Consider the following 25,571-nt stretch of genomic DNA (forward strand, 5'->3'; position numbering starts at 1 on the left):
TTTTTGAGACAGAGAGAGACAGAGCATGAACGGGGGAGGGTCAGAGAGAGGGAGACACGGAATCCGAAACAGGCTCCAGGCTCCGAGCTGTCAGCACAGAGCCCGACGCGGGGCTTGAACTCACGGACTGCGAGATCATGACCTGAGCCGAAGTCGGCCGCTCAACCGACTGAGCCACCCAGGTGCCCCAAAATAAAGATTTTTAAAAAGATGGTGTGTAACATCTTTTTTGAGCAAGAGAACGCTATTAGTATATACCCTTTAATTCAGGAAATACTTTAAAAAATTTATCCCAGGAAAACAATTGTGGGTGTGTCCACAAATCTAAGCATGAGAATATTTACCACAGAGTTGTTTGTAGCATCAATAAACTATAAATAGATTAAATTCCCACTTTAAGAGGGTGAGCACTGAACCCATCTTGTTTAGTGCTGTATCTTGTTTAGTATCTTGGGTTTCTGGGATTGTACCTGACATATACTAGGTACTCAATAAATATTTGTTGAATATTTACTAAGGAAATAGTTGAATTAATTCATAGGAAAAATGCACAAAAAACAATCTGTTAACACTGGTTACCTCTGTGTGGAGGAATTATCTGTTATATTTATTTTTGCCTATTTTTCTAATTTGTATTTTTGAAAATTTCTAAAATAACATTTTAAAATTATAAATTTCTAAAATAAAAAAAAGATACACTAAAATTTCAAAAGTAACCATTTATAAAGAGGAGAAGGTTGACAGTCCATGGAGTTGAGGCTGAGATTGTCTTAAAACTGAACATTCTGATGATTCAGACCAAAGTACCTCTTAATGGGTCAAAATAACTCTCATTCTTTGGTAAGTGGAAGCATACATTTAAAAATTTTTTTAAATGTTTATTTATTTTTGACAGAGAGAGAGACAGAGCACAAGCTGGGGAGGGGCAGAGAGAGAGGGAGACAAAGAATCCGAAGCAGGCTCCAGACTCTGAGCGGTCATCACAGAGTCTGACGTGGGGCTCGAATGCACAAACTGCATGATCATGACCCGAGCTGAAGTTGGACGTTTAACCAACTGAACCACCCAGGCGCCCCAAATTTACTTTAATTTTAATTTTATTATTTATTTGATTGAGAGAGAGAGAGAGAGAGAGAGAATCCTAAGCAGGCCCTGCACTGTCAGAGCAGAGCCCCATGTGGGGCTCGAACTCTGGAACCACGAGATCATGACTTGAGCTGAAATCAAGAGTCAGATGCTCAACTGACTGAGCCACCCATGCACCCCTGGAAGCATACATTTTTATGTAATTAGAAAAAAAATCTTCCTGACACTAAATTCAAGGAAGAAGTTATGTAGATGAACAAGATCATAGGAACATAATAGACGTTATCTTCAACTTCAGTTTTACAGAAAATCAAATGTTATTCTTGATGTAGCTCTTTCTTATATTGACCCTGGAAAAAAAGCATAACTTTGTAATGTAACTTGGTGAAGGTATTTCTGCAGAATGGTTAATTGAGAGGTGTCTCAATTTTCACATGGATTACAGTTCCAAAAGTGCTTTTAAGTCCAAAATGACCAGTTTTTAACCCTTTGCTCCCCAGTACATTTCTACCAAATACAGTGTTGGTCTGTCCCTCTGCTTTTTGTTTTATAGCCAATTCAGTACATTTTCTCCAAATGTATTGGAGAAATTTGTATTCATTGAAGGATTTTGAGGCCCCAAGCACTTTCCTTCACGATCTCCTCAGACATTGTGAAGGATTCCTTAGTAGGTCATCCCTAAACACTTGCCCTGGTACCCTCTAATTGGTAGGTTCAGAGTGGTCTTGAACGAAGGCAAGCATCCCTGGCTTGCAGCACATTTTCATCAGCAGCAGTTGAACATTTCCTTTAAATTTTTTTCAGAATGCCTATTACCCTAAACTATCATGGGGTTAGTAGACATTTGACATCTGTGCTTCTTCTTTGACATTGAGTCACACATTTCTGACTTTGCCAGTTGGATGCACTCTTGTTAACCCCTAAGCCCTGAATATATCATAGGTAGGTTTATTTGGTCTCTACTTTTCAGCCCCTGCTTTTCCTTTATCCACAAACTAAAAAAAATTCCATTTCATCTATTATTTTCTTTCTCTTTTGCCAATTGTTGTTTCTTTCTTTATTCGCTCTTTGTCAAATGACTCATCTCATCTATACTTGTAATATCCTTTATTCTGTCATTGCTTTCAGTTTTAAAAAATCATCTCTACTTTTGTTTCCATTTCCAAGCCTACGCTTCTCCTGAATTGTTGCTGTCACCTCTCTCAATACCTCTGTACTTTCCTGATGGGGGTCAATGATATTCACAAAACAATAGAAAACTAAATACAAATGTAGTGAACATAGCAACAAGGTGAGGAGTAATGGATGGATGCGATGAAAATGCCTGCCTGATTGTTTTCACAATATGCTGGTGGTGAGGAGACAACGTTTGATCTGGAAAATCTCTTTGTCCTCATTTATGAAAGGTTATAGGATATTTGAAAATAGTTACTTTATGTAATGCGAATAGCTGACTTTCTCATCACTTGACTTGATATAGAGAAAGAATATAAAGAATCTAGCTCCTTGTAGAAAATCAGTTAACAAACATATCCTTTCATCTCTCCCAAATACTCATTCTTTTTACAGCATAGTTGATGGGAACTAGATGACAGTCAAAGGTTGTTGACAACCTGAAATGCTTATATTCTGTGCTGAGCCAAGTAAGACCCATATGTTTTAGAGAAGGAGGTGGCACCGTTAATATTCTGTTAAGAAAATTGAGAATCCCTGGCTTGTGTTGTTACACAAACTTCCATCCTGTGGAAATGGGTCATAGCACAAAGCCAAAATTTTTCTCAGAAAATAAATTTGAATCTGTTCAAATACTGGCACAGTTACTCGGAGAAATAACAGAAGTGTGTGCCATAAGTCATAAAAAGAGACAATTACAGTCTAGAAAAATGTCAGGACAAATGCTCTAGTCCTGCATCTAGTAGGCAAGCAGAGCTGAGGTGAATTCAGGGAGCATGACTCCTGAACTTCACCCTCTAGAGTTTATTGTTCCCCTGGTTATCTTAACATTTGTTGATTTCGTTCCCAAGTTTAGAAAACTCTGTATAATTTGGTAAACTTATAAGCAGTTTCTGTTGCCTGTGTCTCCTTTTCATTTGCTTTGCCTTCCAATAACGTCTGCTCATCTTTCACAGAAATAATGACTTAGGTGTCATTAGAATGAGAAAAGATGTTTCTGAATAGAGTTCTTATATTTAATACATAATGTCTGGCTTCCTGGTGCAGCTGAGGAGCACCATTGACCATGATTACATAAAGAAATCCCTGCTGCATTCCACCCTGCTGTGTAAACCTGTACATTAGAGATAGAGACCAATTATAAACCAGTTTAATCTGTAATTTGGGGCATTTGCTCCTTGCGCAAGTTTAAAACTCAGTGAGTATAGAGGTTTATGTGTGGACTGGAATCTCTGATCTGAACCTCATTTTCAGAACCCTGTGTTCTTCTGGACAACTGCCCAGCTACCATCCTGAGTGGACACACACCTGTCCCTTCCTATGCTCCTTCCCAGCCCCCCAAAAGTGAATCATTATATTTCTCCTTTTAGACTTCAGGCCACTGAAAACATACCATCCAAATTTGGTGCATATTCACTTAGCTATTTTGCTGTAATCCTGTTAATAGAGTAAGAGAGAAATAATTTTATTCATAAGGATTAAACATATATAACAAGAAAATATCTTTGTCTTTCAAATCTCTACATTTTTCAAAAGAGGAAAAATATCTGAAAAGGGTATGTATAATGGTTTGTGTAGTGTATAATGTATAATGATTAGAGGGGAGTGAAAACTGAAGAGCCCACAGGTGAAATTGCTCTGGGTAAGAGAGAGATGTGATGGAGAGAGGATGGCTGGGGCATGGTGAGAGGGAGGGATAGGATTGTGTCTGGGGAGAGACAGGCATCCACTGGAAAATATATGAAGTTTCTGTGGTGTGGTGACCCTGCCCCCTCCATGACAACTTCAGTAAAATCCAAATGTCTTTTTTGGTTTTGGAATTGGATTTATTCTCAAGGATCTGTGCTTGGTGCCACAAGAAGGTTGGTGGTGAGGGTAAAAACCACAGAGACACAATCTTACATGATCCTCTCCCCCTGACATGTCAGCCCCATGCTCTCTTCCAGCTTCACTGATTTCCTCCATGTTGTTTGAATATACCAGGTACTCCTGCCTGAAGACCTTTGTACTTGCTGTTGGCTCTACCTGAATGCTCTTTTCCCACATATCCACATGGCTTACATCCTCACCTCCTTCTGGTCTTTACTCAGTTGTCACCTAGTGAGGACTTACTCAGCCTCTGTTGATAAGACATATTTTATCTTGTTTGTCTGACTTCTTCATTAGAATTTGAGAGGGCAAGGTATTCCCTGTCCTCACTCCCCAATCTGTCCTTAGTGCCTAGAATAACACTGGACACATAGAAAGTACTCAGTAAATATTTGTTGAGTGAATCAAATAATGCCTGCTATCCAAAGGAGCCCAGTTACTTCAATAAGCAGCAAACAGATGATTCTCAAAATATATTAGAATCTTTCTAGCTATATAGACAAGTAAGCATAAGTAGGAAGACTGATGAAAAGCATTTATTGAAATCTTCCTGGAAAAAATTGATGTTTTTTTTTAAAATTCAAATAATGATGTGTACATGTTAAGTACATTACAAAACAAACATATTAGGGAAAACCAGATCATCTTTGAAATATTTGTTTTAAAAGTTCTTCCTTTAAGTCTGCTCTTCCTGTTTTAGAGAAATGCAAATTACACATGGCAGTAATCTGACTTTCTTTGGAACGCTTTTCTTTTATTACACAGTCATTTCAAATGTGGAGAATAAAATGCTGCTAAATAAAAGATTATTTGCTGTCTTAAGTGGTACACAAGAGCTGTTTTTCTCTGTTTTTGTCACCCTGGCAAATAATCTACAAGATTGGTCTTTGAAGAGACTTTTTATTATATCGGTAGAAAACATTATTTTAAGCAATAATCTAATGAAAGTATTTCTCCTCCACACCATTCAAGATAATTTTTACAGAAAAATAAGATGAATACAAATCTCTACCATACATTGAGTGTGTTTTTTGAATCTATTAGGTCAATGATAGCAGCTGTTGCAGGGACCATGCTGTGAACATGCCTTTGTCCCAGAGAGGGGGCTGTCCACACTTGCTTCCCCCCTCCTGATGTGGCCAGGGCTCTGCTGCTTGTCCACTTCAGAGCAACTGACTGCTACAGGTTCTTGTTCCGTGTCCTGGACCCTTCCGTCACAGTGACTCCTGACTTTTAAATTTGGTTCAAAACAGATAATTTAAGACAAAGATTCCTTTAATTTGGGGGGCGGGGAATAGTTTTATGATGGCTCAAACCCTCCTTTCCATAATCGTTGTGAAATCTGCCGTTTACTTAGTTAGAATACCAGATTTCTGTAGGTCACCAGATTTTTCACTTAAAGAAAAGCTCTCTTTTTATTTGATGCTGTTTAGCTTCTAGCCTTTAAAATTTTTTTTTAATGTTTATCTATTTTTGAGAGAGAGAGAGAGAGAGAGAGAGAGAACACAAGTGGGGGAGAGGCAGAGAGAGAGGGAGACACAGAATCTGAGGCAGGCTCCAGGCTCTGAGCTGTCAGCACAGAGCCTGACACGAGGCTCAGATCCACGAACTGTGAGATCATGACCTGAGCCGAAGTTGGACACTTAACCGACTGAGCCACCCAGGCACTCTAGTCTTAATAGAGTGAACATATAACTTATCATCCAAATATGGACATGCTTAGGAATGGAAGGGAGGTAACCATAAATAATTATATCTGGAAAACAATCAACCTAGGATTGTGTGAGGCAAGCTGAGTATTATGGTTCCTAACTATGAAGGATAATAAAACGAATACTTACTGAAACCATGAAATGTGCTAAGTGCTATACACATTTAAGTATATGAAATATATATATATATATACACAAAAATGTATGTAATCTCAATTTTTGTTTGTGAGAGAGAGAGAGGAGAGAGTGTGAGCAGGGGAGGAACAGAAGGAGAGGGAGCAAGAACATCTTAAGCTGGCTCCACACCCAGTGCAGGGCCCAATGTGGGGCTCGATCTCACGCTCTTGAGATCATGAGCTTGATATACCAAAATGAAGAGTCGGTTGCTTAATCAACTGAGCCACCCAGCTGCCCCTATAACCTCAATTTCAAAACCATCCTCTGATGTGGAACTTGAGCACATATTCAACCAAGAATCTGAGGCTCTGTGACACTAACGCAAAGAGTTAACATATAATAGTCTAAAAGGAATTTTAGGAACCCGTCTCAGGACAGTTTACAATAAGGACTATTGATTTAGCTGTCTGGAGAAAATGCATTGGATACATTTTTGGCCAAAAGCCAGATGTTAAAGTCAATAATTGGCTGAAATCAGATAGCACTAGAACAGAAGGCACTTTCTGAAGACAAAATTAAATCGGAAACCTTATCAAATATTTTAAAAGTCAAATTTTGAAAGTTCGACACTATCATGAAGGAAAACAGAATTTATCAGCACCATCAACTGGTGTGCTGCTCTTGTGGTCCCTGTGTGTCAGGTCAGCAATCCTAAAGGGACACTTAATTTAATCAGACTAACATTTAGTGCACAGTGTAAGGAACTTGGGATTCACCACTCAGCACATCTCAGAAATATTGGACCTGTTATTATTGAGAAATGTTTACCAGTCTATAGCAATTATTTTGACAAGCTTTTGTTTTTTTGGTCTCCATAGACTAAAACCATAAGGAATTGATTTCAGTTTGAATTTTGGCTAGTGAGAACAAAACGTGCATTGAGATTCTCTAGTTTCTCTAACATTTTCTTCTTCTCTCCCTACTTTTTTTTTATTCATTCAATCAACATTTATTAAGCATCTTTTCAGTGTATTAGCCATCATTTCAGGAGATGGGGATACAACATCATGAAGATGATAGTCTCCCCCACCTCCCCCATGGAGTTTACATTCTGGGACCTGGGGAGACAGACAATCAAAACTTTAAACATATAACATATAAATAGTGTTATGTATTTATATGTAATAGAAGAAAACGGTAAGAGGGATATGAAGAATTCTCTGTCATGACTGGGTCATGATGATTTCTCATGATATTAGTTTGGACTTTTTCTTTCTCATGGAATTTTATAGGGGCAGATATGACATTTAATACCTCATAATAAGATACAAAGAGTTCCCAACTAGGATTTTTTTCTTGAATAACTCATTTTTGAAGTGGAATTAACTGAAAATTACATGTAGCTCTTAAAGATTAGTTTAATATTTTGAATGTTAGCACATCAACTATTCTACAAAGATTTGAATTATCATGTAATCTCAACTGTTACTCTGCGTTACATTATTATTTAAAATTTCATCAAGATTTGTTGGCTGAAAAATGGTATAGTATTTTTCCTGAAGTTATCTTCCAAACATACTTTCTCTTAACATATCCTTTAACTGACAGTTTGCTCTCCTATGTAGTCAATAATCCTTCATAATTTCAAAGTGCATAAATTAATAACTTTCACAATTAATTTATTATCACAGCATTTTATTCTTACAGTAATAAAGATACATTTAAATTTCACCTGACTGATAGAATTTCAACTTTTAAAGCAAATAAAGAGGGGTTCCTGGGCGGCTCATTTGGTTAAGCATCTGACTTCGGCTCGGTAATGATCTCATGGTTTGTGAGTTTGAGCTCCGCGTCAGGCTCTGTGCTGACAACTCAGAGCCTGGAGCCTGCTTCGGATTCTGTGTCTCCCTCTCTCTCTCTGACCCTCCCCCCTACATGCTCTGTCTCTCTCTGTCTGTCAAAAAATAAATAAATGTTAAAAAAAATTTTAAAACAAATAAAGAGATTTTCACTCTGGTTACTACTAAATTGCTCATCAGAATTTTATTTACTGTATTTTTTTTATTTTTATTTTTTTTAGAGAGAGGGGGAGAGAGCATGACCGGGGGAAGAGCAGAGGGAGAAGGGAAGAGAGAATCTTAGGTAGGCTCCATGCCCATCTTGGAGCCTGAAGTGGAGCTTGATCTCACAATTGTGACATCATGACATGAGCTGAAATCAAGAGTTGGACACTTAACTCACTGAGCCACCCAGGGGCCCCTTGTTTTTATTTTTTAATTTCAGTATAATTGACATGCAACATTACATTAGTTTTGGGTGTACAACGTGGTGATTCAGCAACTCTGTATGTTATGGTATGATCACCACAAGTGTAGCTACCGTCTCTTGTCAATTGTATGCTATTATACCATTGACTATATTCCCTCAGCTGTACCTTTTGCTTATCAGAATTTTAAATTGCATATTTATTTATAAACAATAAACTCTAATGACACTTCTGTGTGTGTTGCTCACATCAATACCCTGTTTAGGTACGATGGTGATGCCACACACACACATTCAGGGATGCCAAAATGGCATTGAATTGGATGCTTGACTACTTGACTATTCAGCCTTTGAATAGCTAGCTGAATATAAAGCTCAAGTGTAGCAGCAGATTTAGCCAAACAGTGAAACAGTAGTAGAACTCTCATCCCTACTTTCTCAAATGCAGTCACTCTTTGGAAGGGGCCTAGTAGGGACAGTCATTGGAGTGACAGCTTCCCAGCCTTCTTATCTCTGGTGACTAAAGTGTTAAATGTGGCATCTGAGAGAGACTCAGCAAGGTTCATTTTGGTACTGGGCATTATTAACTGAGTGGGTGGGTTTTCACCCTTATTCTTCTGTTGAGTTTCCCCAGAACTGCAGTCTTCCTGCTCGATAGACACAATAAGTGAATGTGGTCTTCTTGGTGTAGTTGATATGCATGGCTTTCATGAGGAGGCATGAGAACCTGAGTTTTTAGCAGGTGGTTCCCGGGCTTCATATTTACCTTCATGATGCAACTTGGAATCATTTGCTATGAACTCAGCTGAAGCTTGAGCTAGAATAATAAAAAGCATTTAAATTTTGGCTGCACTACTCAACTTACACTCAACCAAAACTTAATAATCTGCAAATTTAAACTTGAACATAAAAATGGATTTACTTTTGCTTTTTTGTCCCTGTGACTTTATTGTCTGTGGCAAAACAGAAGCAAATACTAAGGAGCATCCATGCAAAACATGAGAAAGGGGATGGGAACCAAATTTGCTAAAAATTCTAAAAGCTGGTGTATGTCTTCTTTCCAGGATCACCTGCAGGTTGGATGGAGGTAAAATTCAATATTCAACTGTCAACAATTTCTTAGAGGTAGTGGACTTAATGTTTGTGTTGTATACTCTGATGGAGGAATGCATCTTGCTGTCTCATATCTCTAAAGCAGCTCCCCTGCTCAGACGAGTTGCTTCCTTCTTCTTCCTGCCAGCTCCTCCAGGGCTGGAAATCTCAGAGCAGGAAATTCGTTCTGGAACTCTGAGTGTGACTCATGCTCTCCTCTTTTTTTATTAAAATTTTTTTATGTTTATTTATTTGTTTATTTAGAGAGAGACAGAAAGAGAGAGAGAGAGAGGAGGGGCAGAGAGAGAAAAGGAGAGAGAATCCCAAGCAGGCTCCATGCTGTTAGCACAGAGCCTGACACGAGGATTGAACTCACGAACTGCGAGATCATGACCTGCAGTGGAATCAAGAGTCAGATGCTTAACTGACTGAGCCACCCAGATGCCCCCAGGTCCTCCTCCTTCTGAACAGCCTCAGCCATCTGTGCACATCTGTAGTGGTGCCAGTTACACCCACCTGCCTTCATAAGTAGTGACTTGCTTGTTGGTTGCCACCTCTTGTGCATGTTCTCTGAAGCGGGTCTGATTTTTAATTCAATTTTATATCCCGAGCACTCAGCACAGTGTTACATGAGAACTCGGTAAAAGTCATTACTACTGTGGCTACTATTACTATTGCTGGTTGTACTTACTGTTTCTACCACTGTAGTTGCTGCAGCTGCTGTTATAACCAGTGTTAGCTGGTGAGCTGGTGGCACCTCTCAGGCCTGGAGAGTGCATGCACTTTCACATTTTGATCGCTTTTTGTCCACCCTCCAGAGACAGGCATGGCAAGGGAGGAAGATCGGGAGGCTTTCTGCATGAAGGGAAAAGTCTGAAAGTTCATGATAGGAAAACCACTCCCATATTGCAAATGGCAATATGAATATTACAAATTTACTATAGCTCTTGGATTTTTAAAAATATTTGTGCACTTGTGACACTTTCATTTTCTGTTGAATATGTGGTTTTCCCACGGAAGGTATGATTGCTCTGACCATGGTGATGCTGTAGGAGGAGATGTAAATTTGAGCCCATCTAACACACATTTTATCAACAATGAAGCAAACATTTATTCACCTGATGAACTTGAACAGGTCTTTTGGCCTGAGCTTCAGTTTCATTAGAAATTTAAGATAATGTAATCAACTCTGTCTTGGTGTTTTGAGGATGAAAAGAGGAAACCAATGTGAAAGGGAAATATAAACTGCCAGGTTCTAGACATAATGAGGTGTTATTATATGGCTGTGGCTGATCTTTCCTCTGAATTTCCAGTAGCACTTTGTACTGAATGGCAAGTTTAGTTGGTTTGGAGGGGAGAGCTATGGTCTGGTTGGACGTACCAGATACGAGGTTAAAACAAAACAAAACAAAACAAAAAACAAAACAAAACAAAACAAAACAGGGAGCAAACCATCCCCACCTTCCACTAGTTATGTGGCCCAGGATAGATACCTGAAAAAAGGATCTTAAGGCTGTTTAGCTCAAGGTCATTCACTGTGAGGATGAAGTGGAAAAATACCTCTAAAGACACTGGGTACATTGAAGGTGGTTGGCTGGTGTTTACAAAGTATTCCTTCAGGGCAGCGAAAAGTAAAGGTGAATCAAAAAGGTTCTGAGCAGACAGCACACAGAGGGAAAAGCCTCAGTCGGACTACTGGTGTGACCTGTGCAAATCCTGTTCTGGCCATAATCCCATTTCCTCAGATATGAATTGGGTGTAATAATAATAGTTTCTTTAATTATCTCTTAGGGTTATTGTAAAAACTAAAAGTGGCAATATAACACTAGACTCAAAGGTTTAGTTTATTCACCCCACAAAGTTTAGAGTTATGCCTATGATAATTCTCCTTTTTCCAAAAAAAAATCTTAACCCGTCTAGTTTATGTTGACTGAATATAACGCCTAGGATGCTCTTTTGACAAAATGCTGACAAGTCACCACGCACTTGACTGCCTCCATTCAGGCCACCTTTTGGGTGGTGAAACATTGATAAAAATTAATGATGATGGGGGCGCCTGGGTGGCGCAGTCGGTTAAGCATCCGACTTCAGCCAGGTCACGATCTCGCGGTCCGTGAGTTCGAGCCCCGCGTCAGGCTCTGGGCTGATGGCTCCGAGCCTGGAGCCTGTTTCCGATTCTGTGTCTCCCTCTCTCTCTGCCCCTCCCCCGTTCATGCTCTGTCTCTCTCTGTCCCAAAAATAAATAAAAAACGTAAAAAAAAAAAAATTAATGATGATGGAGGAGGAAAGGAAAGAGGCACAGCTGGTGAGACAAATTCTAGGAACTTTGATAAGATGAAGGCTTTGTTCCTGAGCCCCTCTCCGTTGTCTTTTCTACGGAAACCTTTGTGAGGAGGAAGCCAACCAGAGTGCTGGAGAAAGCACCATGTGGTAGGGAGAGCATCATGGCCCTGGCTGAGGAGGCCGGCCACAGACACCGACTCTGTGTATTCATTTCTACAATGAAGTTGGGACTGTGTAATAACAACATGTATTGAAATTGTACTGTGTGTGCCACAGGGACATTCTCAGTGAATTCTCAGAAACAATCTCTGAGGCCAGTTGCGAATCCCAGGATCTTCTCCAGTTACGGACTAAGTAGGTGGCAGAGCCGGGATTTGAACCCAAGTACTCCACATTACCTTCCCCTTTCAGCTCTAAGCTTGTATATGGTGGTGGCCAAAGATGTTTGAGCAAGCAGGTCTGTGTGGGAGCACCACTCAGAAGTGGTTTATGTTAGCAGTTTGTTTTACTGGTCCTTCCAAAGGTAGGACTGGGGAATCAGCTCTTTTACTCCTGAGAGCTCAGGGAGTAAACAGAGTTGGTTTCTGTCAGGTTTTTAAGCAGAGGGAAGTAAATATTGGCTTGTAGAGTGGTAACAGGGCTTCCATCTGAGGGGCCAGCAGAGGAGCAGCCTGCGAACCAGCCCAGAAAAGTGAGGTGACCCAGGAGACCCTGGTGTTGCAGATGCTAAGGGAGTAGGGATCCCTTCCCAAAGGCCACACAGTGCTCCACTGTGTCCAGTACTGCTAAGCTGTCAGACCAGACAAGAGCTGAAACGACCAACAAGATTTTCTGGTTAGAACACAGGTGGCTTTGCCAGCATTTGAAACACATCTTTCATCTCATTCTGTTTCTATTTAGAAGGGTTTTTCCTGCAGGGGTTGTTCTTTTATTTTGCCTCCAGTTTTGGGGAGTGTACCCTCTTTGGGGCCACTGTGTGCATCCCCTACTTCATATAGCACACGTAAAGTCCCTTGTTGCTGAACTCAATCCCCCTAATGTCAAGTCACCATAAAGATGCATTTCTGCTCCAGATCCATAGCCCAACAGTTTCCAAAAGACCATCCAGATCTTTTCTGGACCTGGATGTTTAAGTCAGTCAACAAATCTGCAATTACAATGATTATTTTTGCCTTCAGACATATTTTAGCTGCATCTGAAAGCTAATGGATTTTCTTTCTTAAACTTTTTTTTTTTTTTTTTTGTATTTTGAAATATTCCAGTCATGCATTTTGATGGCTGGAAGAGTGAAGTAATAGTAATCTAATCACCCTGGAGACACAGATGCTTTTGTGAGCTGGCACCGAGGTAAGGCTGCACATCTCTGTGGGAATGACAAGTGAATGAGTCTGCCGCTCACTGAACCTGCTGTTCTTTTCTCTCTCTGTTTTCTCTCCTAGGAAACAGATGGAAGACTGCTGTGACCCCGCCCATCTCTTTGCTATGACTAAAATGAATTCCCCCATGGGGAAGAGCATGTGGTATGATGGGGAGTTTTTATACTCATTCACCATTGACAATTCAACTTATTCTCTCTTCCCCCAGGTTAGTATAGAGTTTGTTGCCTTTTAATATAGTTTCCTGTGTGTCTTGATATCATAGGGAAAAGATCGTTGAATTTGCCTCACTTATCGGATCTCCTTCTTTTCAGCCCCTTTCTTCTCTTCTTCATTATAAATGTTTTTCTTTATAGCTGTCACGTTTTTGGTGAAGAAATCACAAAACATTTTCATGCAAGGGCAGAAGTAGGCTATTACAGAGTAATAGTTTTCCTAGCCCTTCTGATTTGGGTCATATGAGACTGAAGAAAGCAAGCAGAGAAGGAAGCAAAGTCAGGAATTGTGGAATTCTAGTGTTTTGAGGTTGGCTGTGGAATGATCTTGAAGATTTGCAATATTGGAATGTTTTCTTAGGACTGGCATTATTCTCAGGGACTGGGGACCATATGCTCCCCAGCAGAAGGAGTCTGCTTCTTAGAGCTCTTGGATCTTAACCCTGTGGTCAGACACTGCTCTGAAGTGGAGGTGGTGGAAATGGAGAGAAGGAATTCAACCATGTTTGAAGTGGTCTAAATGAAGCCTTGTTTATGTAAGGTTTTTCTTCTTTGTTTCCTGAGCATTCCAATCAAATGCTTTACTAAAATGTATCAGTGAAAGGGAAAAATAGAGAAATCTTTATTTCTAGGGAGCCCTAGTTGGAGGAGGGGGGGCGGTGGTTCTTAGGTGAAACCGCCATTAGGGAGAAATCGAGAAATGAAGCTTGGCCCCCCCCAAGTCTTCAGTCCATTCTTGGTTTGGCCAGATGATCATGCAGAAAGGGAATTCACCATGAGAATTGGAAAACAGGGCTGAAACTTTCATGTATCTGTATTAATAGCAAAGAGTCTTCAAAGGAGGCACAGGCTCTACCAGACCCAAAGACACACTCTCTATGAAATAGCCCATCTCTGCTAGCTCATCTGTAGGTGTTTTAGTCTAACTTAATGGTTTTAGTGTCTAATGACAAGTTTTTTTAAAATGTTTTTTTAAAGTAGGAAATAGAAAGTTGAATATATTCCCATCACCCATGTGCTTTCTTTCTCTTCTTTATTTGCCCTTGGGAGTCTTCTTAGTGTCAAAGGAAATGACTAAGAGTCGTAAAATGTGATATTGAATTTCTTCTCCATTTCTATCTACCTAAAGGCCTTGCTAAGTCACCCAACTCTTCTGAGACTCAGCTTTCTCATCTGTACAGTGGGAAGAGCAGTACCTATCCTAACACCTCAGAGTTGGGGTCAGGATCAGTTTAGATAATGCATGTCCATGTACTTGGAAACCACAAAGCACATGTAAACATTAGGTGTTAATGTTGTCCTGGTTCATATCATTGCATCTTCAGACTGTGAAATGAAGGATATAATTGCATTAGTCAGGGTTTAAGGCAGGGAATGGAAATCTTCCTAGGTATTTTTAGCAGAAATATATTTATTATTGGAAATTAGGTGCTTAAAAAAGCATCAGAAGAGTGGAGAAGTGGGAGTCAAGAGGTGGGTCCTGGAATTACTTAGTTCAGGAATTTACCGCCATAAATGTGGTTTAGAGATTAGAAGGTCCCAGCTGCCGCTGCCATTGCCATTAACATGGCCACAACTGTCTGTGACAGAAACAGTAAGATGGGTTCTGATTCATCTTCTCTTTCCAAATATCCCTCAAGTGCATCTAATGGGTAAGATTAGTTTGCATCTGGAACATTAGTTGCAACAAAGTCCAGGAGAGGCAGTTTTTAAAACAATCAAGCTTCAGCCGGAAGCTAGAAGAAAGATGGAAGAGGGGCGAAGAAGCCAATCCATAGTATCCTTTATGTACAAAACCTGATGTCAGCTTGCCATGAATTGAAAAAGATAAGGAAGCAATCTTCTTTAACAGCTCATCAAATAGAAAAATTGTAAAAGAAATCCAAAATAGTCTTTTTATACATGAGGGCTTTCAGTCATCCCAACTGACTTCTAACTTTGTGCTAGCAAATAGATTAGAAGAAAGGAGATGATTAAAGAAATACAAAGTAGCCTCCCATCTTATCTGTCAATTGCAGCAGGAAGATAGCAGGAAACATTTGCTTTTTAAAGTGTGCGCACATGAATTCTGTGCCTCTTTATGCTGGTTGCAAGACCAAGAAACCATCCCTGAATAATAAGGAAAAATGCTTTTTTTTTTAGGAAGCAGACGTCATTACATCATTGTGTGTTTGCACAGTCATTACAAAGGGCTAAACTAATTCAACGAGAAGATTTTTTTTAAGTTACTGAGATTCTCAAATTACTAATTTATAGAAATCCTGGAAGATCAGTTTGCATCAATAAAAAGGATGATGTATATCCCTGTGCCCTCACTCCATTATTATTTCTTAGTGAAATTGTTCTACTTTGTTATCAGGAAGCTAAGTTACCAGTTAATTGATAAGCTTCATTCATATTCCAGTGGGAAGAATGTTGTGTGTGCTGGTTAAGCAGAAATGCAGCTGAGTGGGCTCAGCTCGATTTGTCAGTTGAACGAAGCATTGCTTCTTTCCCTGAATTTCAGCAAAATAATGCCAAATCACTCAGTCTCTAACTCAGATGTATAATTTTATATCAATATGCTATTTTTTTTAAAGTTTATTTATTTATTTTAAGAGAGAGAGAACAAGCAGGGGAGGGGCAGACAGAGAGAGAGAGAGAGAGAGAGAGAAAGAGGAAGAGAGAGAATCCCAAGCAGGCTCTGTACCATCAGCACAGAGCCCAATGCTGGTCTCGAACTCACAAACCATGAGATCATGACCTGAGCCAAAATCAAGAGTCAGACCCTTAACTGACTGAGCCACCTATGCTCCCCTTAATGTGCTAATTTCAATTATATATTATACTTTTCTCCTAAATGCTCGTATGTGTTATCCATCATAATTGTTATTATTCCTTCTCCTACCTTTATCCACTGTTTTTTTGCTGTTGCTGTGGTTGTTGCCAAGATGCACTACAAGATCTTATGTGTGGTATGCAAAGTTAGCAGGTCCTGAATCAAGGCTGGGGGATCCAGGGAGCGTCTTACTGAGATCCAGTGTGCTTTGAGACGCCATATTGAATCTTCTTGATTACAATTAGTTGTTTCTTTTTTAAAAATTTTGTTTATTTATCTATTTATTTATTTATTTATTTTGAGAGAGAGAGAGAGAGAGAGAGAGAAAGAGCAAGCAGGAGAGGGGCAGAGAGAGGGAGGGACAACCCAAGCAGGGTTCGCACTGTCAGTTCAGAGCCCAGTGTGGGCTCGATCTCTTGAACTGTGAGATCATGACCTGAGCCAAAATCTAGAGTTGGATTCTTAACCAACTGAGACACCCAGGTGTCCCATACAATTAGTTGTTTCTTATTTGGACCTCCCACAACTTCCTGTAGTTTTATTATCAAATTCATTCAAATCCACCTCATACTTATCTACATAACTATATATCTACATATTGCAGTTTTCTAAAAGCCCTTATCTGCTGATTTCAATACCATTTTGTGAGCTTTTGAGTAACAAGAGTAGTTTTTTAGTTTTGGGCCTAGTGTGGTGCTTCCCACTTGATATAGATACTCATTTCCAGCTTCTCGTGTTTGCCTAGGACTCTTTGCCTTTGTCCCACCTGGGGTGATTCACTGCAGTGCCCTTGCTTGAACAATTGGAGACCAAGCAGGACATTTTGATGCAGCTATTTCCAAATGACTCTATAAATGTATTTTGGTGAAATGTTTGTTGAATATTATTAGGCTTAAAGGGCTTAATTTTAACCCTTACATAGGTTTTTCTAGAATATTCTGTGTCTTTGTGTGTGTGTGTGTGTGTGCGCATGTGTGTGTTTGGAGGGGACAGTGTGATGGTAAGTGTTCCCACTTTGAGAATACCCATATCCCTTGGGTCCCCATTTCCTTCCTGCTTTGCCAAACACTGTCTCTTTTAAGCATGCATGGTCCCATGTATGTAAATATTGCCTAAATAAATACTATTTTGACCTAAAACATATTTATGCCCAGAAAAAAGCATAAATTTCCTTGGAAATGAGCAAAGGAGCAGCAGGAATGTTAGAAACCACAACTGTGCAGTTTATAATCTGAAAAATATTTCCTTTTGGTATAATAAAAACATGGTCAGCTCACCATTCTCTTATATCGTGCTGAATAGTCATGTGATATAAATCACAAACCAGACTGGCCAGTTTTTCTTAGAATATCCACCCAAGGCCATTTGTAAAGAATCACAAAGCATCATTAATACACCCCAGACAGACACTCATTTCCAGGTCTTCTGGTTGCCATAAGCTCTCTGACATGTTCCATTCAGCCTGGACCCACATTGCCCTTGGCCCGTGGGAAACTCAGCAGGACATTCTGAAGTAATTTTGTCCAAATGGCTTTATATTTGTTAAAATGAAAATACACATTTCCCCCCTCTTCACAGTAATGTGCTTAATAGAATCATCTAAGCCCCTGGATATCCCTGACTCTCACAGTAATATTTTTTCCTCCTAATGAAATTTGGATTATACTGTATAATCTACGGCATTTGGTAACTTGATTTTTCTACTTATCAATATTATTGTGATAATTTTACAAACACATACCTTTTTGACTGGAAGGAAAGTAAGGAGACTAATGTTTGGTGGGCATAGATCTTTGCCAAGTCTGTGTTGGGTTCCTGTTGTCAGGCTTATATTTGGCTCCTTTGTAACAGAAACCTGACACAGAGGCTTAATTGAATAGGTGTTCATTTATCTCCAAAAATAAGGAATTAGCAGATGAGTAGTTGAGGGCCAAGTGATGCCTGTACAATGCCATTGAGCTCCCAGGCTCCTATCTTGATGCTTGAACATCCTTAGCTGATAGCCAAGGGACCTTCCAGTTTTGGTCCAGGATCCCAGTAGGAAGAAGGAGGAAAGAGAAGAGGAAATATGGACATACCCTGCTGATGTATCAGTGGTCAGGATTAAATCATGTGGGCATGTCTAGTTGCAAGAGAGGCTGCTGGGAATTTCAGTATTTCAGCTCTAGGCAAATGCACTTCATGTGCTGACCTATCCTGTCTCATGTTATCTCATGCTATGCTAATAGAAGCTCTGTATGGATGTTATTATTATCCGCATTTCATGGGTGAAACAGACTGAAAAGGGTTAATAAACTTACTGAAATTTCCAGACTTGGTAGGTGGAAAAACCAGGATCTGGAACCTGGCCTATATGATCTCAAACCTTTCATCATTTATTATCTTGCTTGTTTGTTTTCATTTTCTTTTTTTTTTTTTTTTAATTTTTTTTTTCAACGTTTTTTTTATTTTTATTTTTGGGACAGAGAGAGACAGAGCATGAACGGGGGAGGGGCAGAGAGAGAGGGAGACACAGAATCGGAAACAGGCTCCAGGCTCGGAGCCATCAGCCCAGAGCCTGACGCGGGGCTCGAACTCACGGACCGCGAGATCGTGACCTGGCTGAAGTCGGACGCTTAACCGACTGCGCCACCCAGGCGCCCCTTGTTTTCATTTTCTTAAAAAGACATCGGTTCTAGTGAATTAGTTGTTCATTTTTATCACCCAGCCACCTTGAAACCATTTAATGGTTTTTCACTTCTGTTGTATGAACACTCTTAGAGGAAATGGAGAAATTTCTTTTGTAGGTATTTGAGAGAAGAAAATAGAGTGTAGATATGCAGACTGCGAGGTCCTATACGGTACTCTAGCTTCCCTCTGAAACTAGTTTCCACTCTAGAACTGTAGTTTCCTTTTGACTTTGAGCTCCCTAGTGCTCTACAAAGAAAGGAGAAATAAGACCAGTTATATTATTTTTATTTCTATGAAGTGGTTTCCTGGACTCAACTCCAACATGTGTATGTGGAGGCTTCCCACATTACCAGGCAATTCTCAGACACCAGCTGGGTGTCTTCCAATTTGGATCAATTCTGACATGATCTGCCCAGACATAACATCACGTTCCACAGACAAAGGTCTCAGTCCCACAAGACCAGCCTCTCCTTCAGACCCCAATTTCCAAGTCCAAATTGTTACCTGTGCTTCTGACTGAATGGCTACAAATCACACTTTCCCACAACCCCCTCCCTGAGTTTGATTAATTTGCCAGAACAGCTCACAGAACTCAGAAAATCAGTTTACTCACTAGATTACCTGTTTACTACAAAGGATATTAAAGGGTACGAATCAACTAACTGCCATATAGATACATAGGGTGATGTCTCCAACAAAGGAACTTCTGTTCTTGTGACACTTGGGGCCCTGCCTGGTGGCAGGTGGAGGAGTTCTAGTTCATCAACCAGAAGCTCTCTGAACCCCATTCTTTTGGGGTTTAGTAGAGGCTTCATTACATAGACATGATTGATGAAATGATTGACCATTGGTGACTGATCCAACCTCTAGCCTCTCTCCCTTCCCCAGAAATCTGGGCGTGGGTCTGAAAGTTCCAGTCCTCTATTCATGGTTGGTTCTCTGGCAGCCATCCCTCATCCTTAGGTGCTTTCTAAAAGTCACCTCATTATCGCTTCTCGGCCTTTTGGCTAAGATCAAGTGTAAAAGTCACCTCATTAACATAAACACAGTTGTGGTGGAAAGGGGCTTCTTATGAATAACAAGCAATCCATTCATCTTTATGACTCTGAAAGGATTTCGGGAACTGAGGGCAAGAGACCAAATATTAGGGTAACAGGTGCTGCCAATGCTCTTACCACTCAGGAGATTCCAAGCTTTTTGGGAACTGTGAGTTAGGACCTGTAGATGAAGAAATATGTATGAGAAATATTTTTGGTCATCTGAATGATGAAATATATATATTTCTCATAAATCACAATATTACATCTGTAATAGAGAAATCCAGGTTCTTAAAGGGAAGCAAGTTATTCCTTGAACAATCCTGCTTTATTACAGGAATCCAGAACTTGATCCCACTACCATTAAATAGTTCAGATCATTTATCCTGTTGCTCCTGGCCGAGTGCCACCATTACAGAACTGTGTAAGGGAATGGAATTCAAAGATCTGGGTTCTAGACCTGGCTTTTATATGATATTTATGATTCCAGACAAGTCATGTAACTGTTGCCAGCCTCCATTTTATTCAGTTCAAGACATAAATAATACCTGGTCTTCATACATCAGTGTTATTACGAAAAGGTTAAAATGAGATTATGGCTCTAAAAGTGCTTTGTAATGAGGGCTGTCTACAAACATATGATAATGTTACTGTTACTATCTGCTAGAGCATTTATGGCATGCAAGCATTTCTTTGGCATTTTGGTAATACTGGAAACCAATGGAAGGAAAAAAACACAACTAGAAAAGGAGTCGAGTTAATTTTCCAGTCTGGTGAGTAGTTAGAAGAGATAAATCTGTTGCATTGGGGATTTAGAGATATACAAAGTAGTAGTGGAGATTTCTACAGACTCTACCTGTTGTACATCTGCATCATTATATTCGGATACTAATTATGATAAGCAGTGTGAGATAAATGATTACTTTTTAGTGAGTTAAGGTTGGATATCTAAACAATGGGTTCATATCCAGTGTTCCTCCAATTGCTCTGTAATTGAGGAGATAAGGAGAGTGAAGAGTCACGGGACTTCCGAGTAGCTCTTACTTTTGTAGCGAAGGAAAGCAAATGATTAGAAGTGAGGTCATGGAGTTGCCCCACAGCGTAGCTTGAAGGTAAACTCTAAGTTTCCTTGTCTTTCAAATGTAGAAATAATTACAAATTTAGACCTTTATTCAATGAAAACTCACAGGCTGTCTATGTTTGAGAACAAAATGAAAATTAAATGTAAGGAATGGTCTATTGTGCCAGGGTGCAGGCCTTTCTAAAATATTTGCCAGTGTGCACAGTTTAGCACAGTGACTGATTATGGCTCAGTCTTCTAGCTTCCTGGGAACAACTGAAAAGGATGCATGACACCAATTACCACTGAGTCAAATCTCATTCAGTAGGTCTGATGGGAGTGATAACTTTTTTCAGGAGGTGTTAATATTCCCTATAACATTTTCTTCTTAGGTTTGGTGACGTGACAGAGTGTTTTCCTGCAGAAAAAGCTTGTATATCCTTTTTTTTTTTTTTTTTCCCAGTTGGTTTCTTCATCTTGGTCCTTCTTATAGGCAAAGGTCCAGCTGTAGAAGGGAATTTCCATCCTATTTTGGTTTAGTTCTGAGCATCTGCATACCAGTAGGCCTCTGTTTCATTTCTACTATTGATATGTTTATTTGTACTTCTTAATTATATTTAAGTCATCTCTTAAATGCATAAAGATACATTTGATTAACTTATCGAGAGGTATTATATCAACACTGACCTTCTCTGGCTTAATTAATTTGGTCAGGGAATGACAAGACACCAGTGAGTACAGAGAACATTTTCTTAATGTTTGTATCTGTTCAATTCGCTCTCTCTTTTGCTAATTGGCCTGTAATTTTCACATGGGAGATAGCACAATATTGTCATCATCCCTCATGGCCTGACTAATAATATTCTGTGATCTGCATGGTTCTGGACTTCTGGGTAGACTTGCTAACCAGGATGGGAGAAGAGGCGGGGGTGAGGATAGCAATGGACTTGAAGTTCCCACCTTCTAGGCTGGAGGTTTTGGTAACTGGCAGCTTCTAAGAGGTAATCGCCAGAAGAAGGCAGGACCCACCCTTCTACAGGCTTTGGAATGGATCACTTAGTCACGGCAGCCACTCAAGGGAATAAGCTGGGGATCCCCAGCATTGGGGTCAAAATTAGGGACTATTTTTTGAGAACAGGCTGAAACATGGTTCTGGGACTGCACATGAGCTGGGCCCTGATAATCTGGAAAGGCAACCTGAGGCAGTGTTTTGAAAATAAGACAGAAGCCAAGTTCCCAGAGCCACACCTCAAAGTCTAGGTTTGAAGACCACAAGCATAACTTGATGGAGATTTCCACAGCTGTGTCTGACCACTTTGCCAAACCATTCCCCTAATGGCCAGGATTGACCCGCATTTCCCTGGGCTCAGGCTAAATCTACAGATTTGCTGTTTTCTGATTTTCTGTCTGTTTTCAGACAGAAACATTAAGTTGTCTCCCATGCTTAGCTCTTTGGAGACTGCAGAATGGAGGGAGCAGAAGCTAAGTGAAGGAGAGAATCTGGGCAGATTGTCAATTAAGACATTATGTCCGCAGCTTGTTAGAAAAATAGGTGGGCAGATAAGCGTGGTGGAGACATGTAGTAGGTGAGACGGGGTGTGGCTCACTTCTGCTTTCTGTAAAGGAAACGGTGTGCTTTTGGGGGATAACCAACATTTTATATCTGAAAACTATTACGTCTAGGACTTTTCCCCCTAAGTATTTTTTTCTATCTACCCAGCTTTGGGAGTTTTAGCTCTTTGCTAAGAAAAAAAGAAAAGGTGCTGAGAAAAAGCCAATTGCAAATCAAATGTATTTAAAAATCCTTTTTTTTAAAAAGTTTTTATTTATTTATTTTGTGAGAAACAGAGACAGTGTGAGTGGGGCAGAGAGAGAGAGAGAGAGAGGGAGAGAATCCTAGGCCGATGCCACACTGTCAGTGCAGAGCCTGATGTGGGGTTCAAACTCATGAAACCATGAGATCATGGCCTGAGCAGAAACCAAGAGTTGGGCACTTAGCCCACTGAGCCACCCAGGCATCCCTAAAAATCTTTTTATCTGAGGTGTTTTGCTACTACTAAAGCACTGGCTAACAGCTTCTTATAAAATATGCATAATCTAATTATTTTGCTTAAATTTTTCTTTCCCTAGGGTTCAGTCTAATCCAATTTTACATACATTTTGCATCTAATCACCTGTTCAAATGATAGCCTATTCACAAAGTATTGGAATTCTGAAACCATAATTTAAATTTATCAGTTGTTTCTTTTTGTTATAGCCCGACTTGAACTTTGAGGGCAACAAACAAGGTCAATAGGAACTGAAATAACTACAGTTGTCAGGTACTTCCAGATACCTGAAATGAGGATTGTTGGAGGGTTTCTTCAAATACAAAGGCCTGTGATATTAAGGGACCCAGGAAAAAATATAGCACTTCTGTATGACCCATTAAATGTAGAACAAATCAGGAATCTACAAAATAAAGTCAGAGTTGAAATTTAATGTAAAATAAGGCTTTGATGCATCAGAAATTTCCTTTCACATTGGACTTACCACCTTCATGAAAATGGAGACCAGCAAAACTATGCTTTCCTAAAATTTTGATAATTCTCTATAAAATAAATTTTCAACCATTCCTTCAGGTATTTATTGAGCAACTGCTGCTGGGTGCTAAGGGCTGTGCTAGTTCCTGGGGAAATAATGGTAAAATGGAGTAAAAACAGACTCAATTCCTTCTCCCACTGGGTATTATCTTCAGTGGCCTAGAGCGTCCCTACCTGTCACATGGTCAGAATTCAACTCCAGCCATCCCCATCCTCCTTTTTTTCTCTATTGTCTGTCCCAGATAATGACACTATAACCCACTCAGTCACTTAAGCTGGACACCTGGGGCTTAAGTTTGAATCTATCCTCCGTACTAAACCACTATTCAGATCCAATTTTATTTTATAAATATTTCTTGAATTTTCTCCTTTGTTTCTTATCTCTCTACCACCCTGTTTGAGGTTTATCAACATTATATGGACTAATTCAAGAACTCTCTAATAGTTTCACTGTTAACGAACTTGCCTCACTGCAACATCCTTCACCCTACTGCCAACATTGTGGTTATAAAATGTAAGCCTGTTTACCTCTGTTGTGTCACTCCTCACTGTCCGCCATGGATGCAAGAGCACGCGTCCAAACAACACGCTCCCCAAACCTGCCGGAACAGTCTTTACTGGAGAAAACTCATGGAGAAGGTGAAGTAGCAACTAGCAGATACTCTGTTGCCTTTTTATGATTAGAAACGATGAAATTCTAGGTGTTCTAGACTCCAGGAAAAGGAACCTGAAACAGGGTTGGGCTTTTTAGTTGTCCAATTAGGAATGGATGCACTAACACCTCCACTGGTGTAATTCAAAGACTGGTGTGATATAATAGTACTGAGATATGGTGGAACCTTGGATTTCACCTGATTTATCAGCTCAGTGTCCATAGGTAATGAATGGAAAGCTGTCTGGAGCCATGACTGGCAGTATGGGAACAAACCTTGCAGATGCAGCTTGACCAGAAGAGGATGTATCAATCAGCTCATGGTTGGATAAGATCTATCCTCTTTCCTGGCATGATAGGAATACTGAGATCCCGGCCTTGCTGTTGGCCAGGATTGTGGGACTTCAGCACCGGGCCACTGCTGGTTTCCATAGAATTTTACTGGAGGCCACTTCCTTTTCTGGACTGTAGCCAGTCAGTCTTGGGCAAATTAACCCTTCTTGTTTAGCACATATAGCACGAAGTTCAAACTTTGTAGGATGGCACATAGGACCTTCACGATCTGAACTCTCAGAGAATGTAAGATAATTTAAATTTATTAATTACCACCACCTTCTTTCTCCTGCTCCTCATTACTTTATACTCTGTGATTACCAAGTGACTTACATTTCCCAGAACAAGTTGTGCTTTTTCAATTCCTTTTCACATTTGCACATGCTGTTTTCCCCTTGCAGAATGCCCCTCCTTTCCTTGTCTATCTGATGAATTCTTATTTATCTTCTAAGATCCAGCTAAAGCATCTTAATGTGCATAAAACCTTCCAAGTTCTCTCTCCTAAATCTCTCATGCCTTGCCATGTTGATTAAAAATCTGTTCTTTTTAACCCCCATAATTTGTATATATCTCTGTGACTGTACTACCGAATAACAATTATTTGTTCACATTCTTTCTGCTCAGCCGACTGTGAGCCCCTTGAGGACAGAACCTTGACAGTGCCTGGCACATAGCATAGCAGGTGGTAAACGAAAACGTGCTGAATGAACAATAGAATGGATGGCTAATCTTTCAAAACTTTTACAACCACACGCATCGGTCTGTTTCTTTGGGAGGGAGGTGCTCCTGGCCAAAATGACCCAGGACCAGTTGCTCACAGGCAACAGCATTAGAAGAGGGGGAGGGTCTGGTATTAATAGTAATGCAGGGTGTTGGATGTGTGTCAAAATGACAGTTCTGTTGGTGCTCAGAACTTCATCCTAATCTTGAGACGACAAGTTCATACAGTTTTAAAGTTAAGCTACAGCTTTGGTGTTAGATATGTAGTTACTTTGTTTTTGTTTTGTTATTCTTATACACTGTAAAAACACATATATTTTTTATTATTTATTTTTATGATGAGGGTTTGTCTCTATCTATCTATCTATCTATCTATCTATCATCTATTTATCTATTTTGAGAGAGAGAACACCAGCAGGGTAGGGGCAGAAAGAGAGGGAGAGAGAATTCCAAACAGGCTCCACACTGTCAACACAGAGCCCGCCTGACGCAGGGCTTGAACTCACGAACA

General features: G+C 39.9%; 1 protein-coding gene across 2 annotated transcripts in view; it reads left to right on the forward strand.

Annotated features, from left to right (window-relative positions):
- ST8SIA1 (ST8 alpha-N-acetyl-neuraminide alpha-2,8-sialyltransferase 1) overlaps positions 1-25,571 on the forward strand; it is a 159,256-nt gene that overhangs the window by 37,084 nt on the left and 96,601 nt on the right. For both annotated transcript variants that reach the window (XM_058743407.1, XM_058743406.1), the window contains exon 2: positions 13,037-13,181. In XM_058743407.1, coding sequence (XP_058599390.1) covers positions 13,037-13,181 — 145 coding nt within the window. The remainder of the gene's footprint in view (positions 1-13,036; positions 13,182-25,571) is intronic.

The sequence above is a fragment of the Neofelis nebulosa genome, chromosome 8 (assembly GCF_028018385.1).
Source record: "Neofelis nebulosa isolate mNeoNeb1 chromosome 8, mNeoNeb1.pri, whole genome shotgun sequence".
NCBI lineage: Eukaryota > Metazoa > Chordata > Mammalia > Carnivora > Felidae > Neofelis > Neofelis nebulosa.